This window comes from Trichechus manatus, unplaced genomic scaffold (genome assembly GCF_000243295.1).
Source record: "Trichechus manatus latirostris isolate Lorelei unplaced genomic scaffold, TriManLat1.0 scaffold00017, whole genome shotgun sequence".
NCBI classification, from domain to species: Eukaryota; Metazoa; Chordata; class Mammalia; order Sirenia; family Trichechidae; genus Trichechus; species Trichechus manatus.
The window spans coordinates 4,893,281-4,901,504 of NW_004443953.1; the positions used below are offsets into that span (position 1 = coordinate 4,893,281).

General features: G+C 39.4%; 1 protein-coding gene across 11 annotated transcripts in view; it reads left to right on the plus strand.

Annotated features, from left to right (window-relative positions):
* KLHL32 (kelch like family member 32) overlaps window positions 1-8,224 on the plus strand; it is a 225,724-nt gene that overhangs the window by 105,163 nt on the left and 112,337 nt on the right. For 8 of the 11 annotated variants that reach the window (XM_004372408.2, XM_023727567.1, XM_023727569.1 and 5 more), the window contains one exon: window positions 1,384-1,491. The exons of 2 other annotated variants lie outside the window; for them this stretch is intronic. In XM_004372408.2, the coding sequence (XP_004372465.1) occupies window positions 1,384-1,491 (108 nt within the window). Of the gene's footprint in view, window positions 1-1,381; window positions 1,492-8,224 lie in introns of those variants that run through there. One more of the 11 variants, XM_023727570.1, reaches the window with a different exon arrangement.

Consider the following 8,224-nt stretch of genomic DNA (forward strand, 5'->3'; position numbering starts at 1 on the left):
CCTCTGTTGTGATCCTGGTCAGAGCAGTCAGTGGTGGTAGCTGGGCACCATCTAGCTGTACTGGACTCAGTCCGGTGGAGGCCTTGGTAGCTGTGGACCATTAGTCCTTCGGACTAATCTTTTCCTTGTATCCTCAAACAGTTAAAATTTTAACTATAAACTGTCAAAGAAAATCCAATTCATTGTGAAAACTTAAAACTATTCTAATTCAGAGAGATGGAAATGAGGATCTCCAGAAAGAATAATGGCCATGTGGTTAATACCTCCCATTCTATACATATTAATTCAAATGCATAGAATTGTAAAAATTGCTAGAAGAAGATTAATATATTGGCAAAACAAAAAAAAAATCACATTTAAAAAATTCAAATGTTTAGTGGGAACTGAAGTGTTACTGCAAGAAAGTGAGTGGTATTTTTTTGTTTTTTTTTACTTCTGTGAAGTATACTTTTCTAGTGGATTTCATCATCAGTAACCAAAATTGAATATTCTTTTTATATCTGTAAAGTCAAAATTGTTTAAACTGTTAAAATTAGTGTGTGTTTGTAAATCCATGCATTTGTTTAATTTGGCAAATGTTTCATTTCACCTATTGAGTATTCAGGGAAGAGCTGATTTTCAGTAAGTTGGCCATTTGGAGAATTTGTTTGTGGGTAAAGTGATTTCCACGGAGTAAACTAGAGCAGTGGTTTTCAAACCTGAGAGAACATCAGAGTCACCTGGAGGATCTGTTAAGACACAGATTGCTGGGACCCACTCTCAGAGTTTCTGATTCAGTATGTCTAGGCTGGTGCTCCAAGAATCTATACCCAGCAAGTTCCCAGGTGATGCTGATGCTGCTGGTCCAGGGACCACACTTTGAGAACCACTCCAGTAGAGTACATGATACGTAATTGTCAGATGAGAGGAATGGGATGTATCAGTAGGATGAGGCAGAAAAAAGTGAGAAGGAAAATGTGCTAATTTCTATGTCCTGTTGGCAAAAATGTTTGGGATTGCCACACATCCATGGTAGCAGTGAAACCCCAGGATCCAGGTAATGAGTTCAGTGGGCTGAAACACAGTCACCTCAGAAACAGTTGTGAAGGTTAAATGAGATGAGACTTTGTGTCTGAGGTATGCCCTGCCATGTGTTTGCTGCTGTAGCTGTGTAGACAGCAAAGTGATACACAGTAGCTTGTGTGAATGCGTTGGAATCGACTCGACGACAACGGGCTTGGTTTTTTGGGTTTGTGTGAATGAGGCTTACTAGAAGCATTTCAGAAATCAAAATCAATCTTTAACTTCAGAACTTTTCTTTCCTAGTCTCTCCAGGAATTTGTCTTACTCTCTTGCTTTTTGAATCCTATAAGCTCTCTCTCTTCATTTCTTTCCCTATCTCAGGCAATGTTCAGTCTTTGTATGGTGGAAAGTGGAGCCGATGAAGTGAATTTACACGGTGTGACCAGCCTTGGTTTAAAGCAGGCTCTGGAGTTTGCATACACAGGACAGGTATGGTACCAAATACGAAACGAGAGATGTAGCATTTTAATTGAACCTAAACGGAAGAATTTATCCTTGAGGTAAAAGAGTTAGTTATCTTGTTGTTTATTGTAATATTAAAAAAAGTTCCACATCCACCTCACTGTAACTTAAGTAATAGGAAGGTAAGTAAAGAAATTTGATTTTTTTTAAAATAAATTTTATTTTTAGAGCAGTTTTAGGTTTACAGAAAAATTGTGCAGTTGATTTTTAACATGACCCAGTGAACATAGTATTTTAATCGTGGCTGAGTGCCTTCTTGTTACAGTTGAAAATATCCTAAAGAACAACCAGAAAGGAAAGGGTTTTCAAGATGACTTTAATTCTGATTGTTATCACCTAAGTTCGGTGACTCAGTCATGGCCTTAAAGCCCCAAAAAGCCATGCCCGGCATCTTGACACTGCGTCCTCCACACATGTTTCAGAGTCAGGGTCTCATGCAGAAAGTGATAGTTTGAAATCTTACATTTGTCCATCACTAAAATTGTTGTAGGACATAGAGGGATTTTCAGAGAACATCCATTTGCTTTCAAGAACTCCTCAACAGAATCAACCCAGATACAGAATGGATGTTTATCCTTGTTTATAAAGTTTTGTTTTTTAATTACATTTCATGCAACTTGGGTTTAGTGTCTTCTATGCTATAGTGAGGCACAAAACGAGGCCTCTGCTCTTGGCATGCTCACATCCTAGTCGGGGAGAGAAGTGTATACATAATTACTTGTCCTCACCATGATGGGAGATAGAAGCAGAATGCAAGACACAGGGGGACAGAAAGGAGGGCATGGGCAACTGGGGCAGTGAGGGCAGGACTTCACAGAGAAGGTGGCATGTGGGTCTTAAAGAATGGGTAGGAGTCCACCTTTCTACTAAATTTTCTTTAAAAGCTTATTAAAGTCTTATTATCCATTCTTCTGGATTTAGTAGAGTTGGAGATATATGTCATAGAGTCATTGAGGCAGCTCTGCCAACTAGAATGAGAGTAACAGATAGAAAGGGGGAAAAATCATCCATCTAGTAGGAGTTACAAAGGGAAAAAGAAAGATGATAGTTTACCAACTCACGGTCAGACCAGCCAAATTTCATGCCTAATGAAATTAATCCAGAGAATTATTGGTCACAGAGTTGTCAAAATATATTCCTAGCAAGTGAGTAAATAATATATTGTATACTTTTTTATTAAAGATGTAAAAAGATACCAGCTCCAAGTTGTGTCGTGTGTATATTTCTCTCTTCACACCCGAATTACAGTCATAGCTGCATTTGCCTATCTCTGAAGTGAGATTGCTAACCCATAACTCATGCTTCACTGGTGTACAGTGGGGATAAAATAGTAAATATTGGTTTTTAGATAGAGCTACCCAAGTAAGTAGGTTCTGTGCTCAGCTGCATTAACAACTAAATAATTTAAGCTTAGAGGCTATAGGGTGTACATTATGTTTACATCATTAGTAAAATGAAGACTATAAATTACTGTGAGTGTCTAGATAAAACACGTATAAGTGGTTTCTCTATTTGGATTGATTGCTTTAGGGAGGTTTATTCTTGGATTCCTTCGGAGTGGCTATATGTGTATATATATATATGTATATATATATATATATATGTTCTTATAGATATACATATGTATGTATGTGTGTATATATACACACACACACACACACACACACGTATATATGCACACACCAAGCCAAACCATTTGTCATTGAGTCATGGTTACAACTCATGGTGACCCCAAGTGTGTCAGAGTAGAACTATGCTCTACTAGTTTTTGTTGGAAAGTAGATCTCCAGGCCTTTCTTCTGAGGTGCTTCTGGGTGGACCTGAGCTGCCAGCCTTTCTGTTAGCAGCCAAATGTTTAACCATTTGCACCACCTAGGGACTCTCTCTTCCTATATAGTAGCATATATATAAGTATATGTGTGTGTGTACATATATAAGTATATATATATGTGTGTATATATATATATGCCACTATCTATGAGATACCTGTGGCACAAAGGATCTATGAAATGTGAATTGAAGATAGAGAAGGGGTGCTGATTTTTTGAAGGGAAAGAAAGCTACTTGGGAAGAGGAAGAAGTTTGCAGAAGGACAGTCATATCATGTTGCCTAGGAGTCATTTGTTTCACATGCTCAATTTCTACTTCATGAGAAAAAGAAAGCCAAATGAGCTTATAATAATATATATATGAAATTAACCACTGTGCCACCAGGGCTTCTACATTATGTTGTTGTTAGGTGCCGTCGAGTCGGTTCCGACTCATAGCGACCCTGTGTACTACAGAACAAAACACTGCCATGCTCACAATCGTTGTTACGCTTGAGCCCGTTGTTGCAGCCCTGTGTCAATCCATCTCGTTGAGGGTCTTCCTCTTTCTCACTGACCCTGTACTTTACCAAGCATAATGTCCTTCTCCAGGGACTGATCCCTCCTGACAACATGTCCAAAGTATATAAGACGTAGTCTCACCATCCTTTCCTCTAAGGATCTTTCTGGTTGTACTTCTTCCAAGACAGATTTGTTCATTCTTTTGGCAGTCCATAATATATTCAATATTCTTTGCCAACACCACAGTTCAAAGACATCAGTTCTTCTGTTTTCCTTATTCATTGTCCAGCTTTCACATGCATATGATGGCTTGGGTCAAGTGCACCTTAGTCTTCAAGGTGACCTCTTTGCTTTTCAACACTTTAAAGAGGTCTTTATGTTATGTATGTGTATAGGTCTGTCCAAAAAACTCATTGCTATTGAGTCCATTCTGATTCACAGAGACACCATGTATTACAAAGTAGAACTGCTCTATAGGGTTTACTTGGCCGTAATCTTTACAGAGCAGATCACCAGGCCTTTCTTCCACGGCACCACTGGATGGGTTTGAACCGCCAACCTTAGGTTAATAGTTGAATACAAATCGTTTACACCACCCAGTGACCTGAACCTGTAGTTGAATTTATTTTGCCTGGGAATCCATTCTTGGCATGTGCATCCACAGTTGGGCAGCAAGCCTGTGGCATGTAGCATTAACCTATTCATTCAAATTGTGCCCTGAGGGGGCAGGAGAGGGGCTGACATTTCATGGAACACCTAGAAGAGTCAAGGCTCTGTGCTAGGCATTTTATTTGTGCTATTTAACCTAATCTTCAAAATAACTCTGAGGAATGTTGTGGTCCCACTGTACAGATAACAGCCCCAAGGAGGTGCAGTGAATTTACTAAGATCCTTCTCCTAGTACTTTTTGACCCAATTAGTCAAACCCAGGTCTTCTAATTTTAAGTCTGTTTTTCTTTCTCAATGTTCTATGTCATTAAGAAAAGGTTAAAGAGTATTTGTTATACTTTGTTGAAGGAGGCATGAAAGTTTTAGGACAATTTAGGAAGTAAACTATTTTGATGGTTCTCTCAACCTGGAAACTGTGCCTTTCCAAAACTCAGTCCACGAAGGTTCCGAGTTGCTGCACTTGTGCTCTATATATGATCACTTTTTGCTGCAAGAGCGGAAGTTGATATAGTCTTTCTTGGACAGTATCCAAGGCAGTTTAGTTTCTAAAATACCAAAATGACTTTATAGTAAATCTGTTTCCCCTTTGAGACATGGATACAGACAGTGGCATAAAAATGAAATTCTAGTATACTGGGGGTGCCCTGGTTGTGCAGTGGTTAAACATTCGGCTGCTAACCAAACAGTCAGCAGTTGAAATCCTCCAGCTGCTCCTTGGAACCCCTATAGGTCACTGTGAGTCGGATTCAACTCGATGGCGATGGGTTTGGTTTGGTTTTAGTATACTTGGAAGAGGCAAAAAGCTACCTTCTTTTACTGTGGAATTGAAATCAACATTAAGCAAAGAGTTTGGAATATGGAAGTGCAAATAAGAGCATAATTCTTCAATTCTGTAACTATTATACTATGGACATTTGCTGATATATATTCTTTTGTTATGGTATGTATATGACTTATGAAAATTCAGGGTTAACATTAAATTTATCTACATATAGCTATTTCTACTGACAGTTGATTATACGTTTAGTCAATTGTAGTAAGCATAGTATAAAATGTAAGTATTTTAAGTGTCTGAAAATTGTTGCTGTCTTGGGAGAGAAATTGGAAGAACAGAGTAGGAGTGATGAATGAACGCTGTTAAGGGTAACGAGATGTGTGCGCGTTCCTCCTACACACGGCTCCAGAGCTTAGCCTTCTTAAGATTGGTCCACGGGTTTAATCTAGGAAATTTTAAAGAAGAAGCAAACTTTTCCCCTAATGCATCCTCAGAAAATGCATGCAGTTTTAGCAGCCAGGATTACAGCAGAGCCAGCAGTGGAGGATACAGGAGCCAGGCTGCAATGCAGGCCGTGTTCTGGGCAGGCCCAGGAGCTAGATCAGAAGCAAATAGTGTGACATAAACTGTCACTGGGCAGATCTGCCTAAGGGAGAAAAGGACAAAGTGAACCTACGAAAACTCAAACTCTCCCATGTCCTGGTAGACAAGGGAACTCAACTTGTTACCTGGGCTTCCCCTCATTCTCCTTACTTTCCAACTCTGGCTAAGAATTCATTCTTGTTTCTAACCATTTCTGAGTAGAAGAAGAGACGATGAGGAATAAAGAAAAAAAGAATTCTGACAGAGATGTTGCTTGGGAGGAGGGCTCCTATTCCAAACTAGGCAAGAGCTGAGTGGTCTAGGAGCAAGCAGGTGAGCTAAGAAATCCAGCTAGACAGTGAGGAGCAGGTAACATGGAGAGCCTTGTATGAAGAGAAGAGCCCTTCTCTGAAGGCAGAAAGACTTCCCAACACCAAAGCCTCTAGCAATTTGAGTGAGTTAGGACAAAACTGGGAGCAAATGGGACTGAGAACCACTGTAAAGTTAATTTTGTTAGTACTCTAGCTATGATGATGTCAAGGAAGATGGACTATATGCCGAACCCATACATATAATGCTGAATATCGTACATATTATATATAGTGGAGCAAGGGTTTAGACCTAGTTAGTTTCTTCCTACTTTCCAGAGAACTGTCCTCCTTCTCCTTTTCTTTCCCTTGGAGCTTGATGGAGAGGTTCCAGAAGCCAAGTAAAGAGATGTAAAGGGTGACATTTGTACCCTTTTAAAATTTCCCACCTCCAATTTTGGCAGCCATGTCACATCTGAAGAAGTATTCCCTTCCTCGCTTTTCTACTCATTATCCAACAACTGCAGCCCTTGGCACCACAACATCAGAGAACCCATTTCTTTTCTTCAGGGACATCCATCCTAACTGCCTTTCTCCAATCTAGAGAATGCTTTAGTACAATCTTTGTAAGGAATTATTGTATAACCATTAATATTAATATTTTGAAGCCTATTGGAAAACTAGGAAATTATGATACTCTGTTAAGTAAATATATATATATACATACACACACACACACACACACACACACATATCTATGTTGTTGTTGTTAGGTGTCATCGAGTCTGTTCCAACTCATAACAACCCTGTGTACAACAGAATGAAACACTGCCGGATCCTGCACCATCCTCACAATCCTTGTTGTGCTAGATCCCATTGTCGTAGCCACTGTGTCAGTCCATCTTGTTGAAGGTCTTCCTCTTTTTGCTGACCCTCTACCAAACACAATGTCCTTCTCCAGGGACTGGTCCCTCCTAATAACATGTCCAAAGTATGTGAGACGAAGTGTTACCATCCTTGCTTCTAAGGAGCATTTGGCTGTACTTCTTCCAAGACAGATTTCTTCCAAGACAGTTTTAGCAGTCCATGATATATTCAATATTTTTTTGCCAACACCACAATTCAAAGATGTCAGTTCTTCTTTGGTCTTCCTTATTCATTGTCCAGCTTTTGCATGCATATGAGGTGATTGAAAACACCATGGCTTGGGTCAGGTGCTCCTCAGTCTTGAAGGTGACATCTTTGCTTTTCAGCACTTTAAAGAGGCCTATTTGCCCAATGCAATGTGTCTTCTGATTTCTTGACTGCTGCTTCCATGGGTGTTGATTGTGGATCCAAGTAAATTAAAATCCTTGACAACTTCATTGTTTTCTCCATTTATTATGATGTTGCTTATTGGTCAAGTTGTGAGGATTTTTGTTTTCTTTATATTGAGGTATAATCCATACTGAAGGCTGTGGTCTTTGATCTTCATCAGTAAGTTCTTCAGGTCCTCTTCACTTCAACAAACAAGGTTGTATCATCTGCATATTGCAGGTTGTTAATGAGTCTTCCTCCAATCCTGATGTCCCGTTCTTCATCATGTAGTCCAGCTTCTTAGATTATACATATATGTTTTGGTTGTTATGTGCTGCCAAGTCTATTCCAACTCATAGCAACCCTATAGGACAGAGTAGACTGCCCCAAAGAGTTTCCTAGGCTGTAATCTGTAAGGGAGCAGATTGCCACATCTCTCCCACGTAGTGGCTGGGGGGTTCAAACTGCTGACCTTTTGGTTAGCAGCCGAGTGGTTAACCATTATGCCAGCAAGGCTCCTATATATATATAGCTATAATTGGAATCATTTAAAATATGTGGTTAGCACTGGCCAGACTGACAAAAGAAAAACAGGAGAGGACACAAGTAACCCACATAAGAAATGAAATGGGAGACATTACAACGGACCCAACCGAAATAAAAAGGATTATAACAGAATATTATGAAAAACTATACTCCAACAAATTTGAAAACCTAGAGGAAATGGATAAATTTCTAGA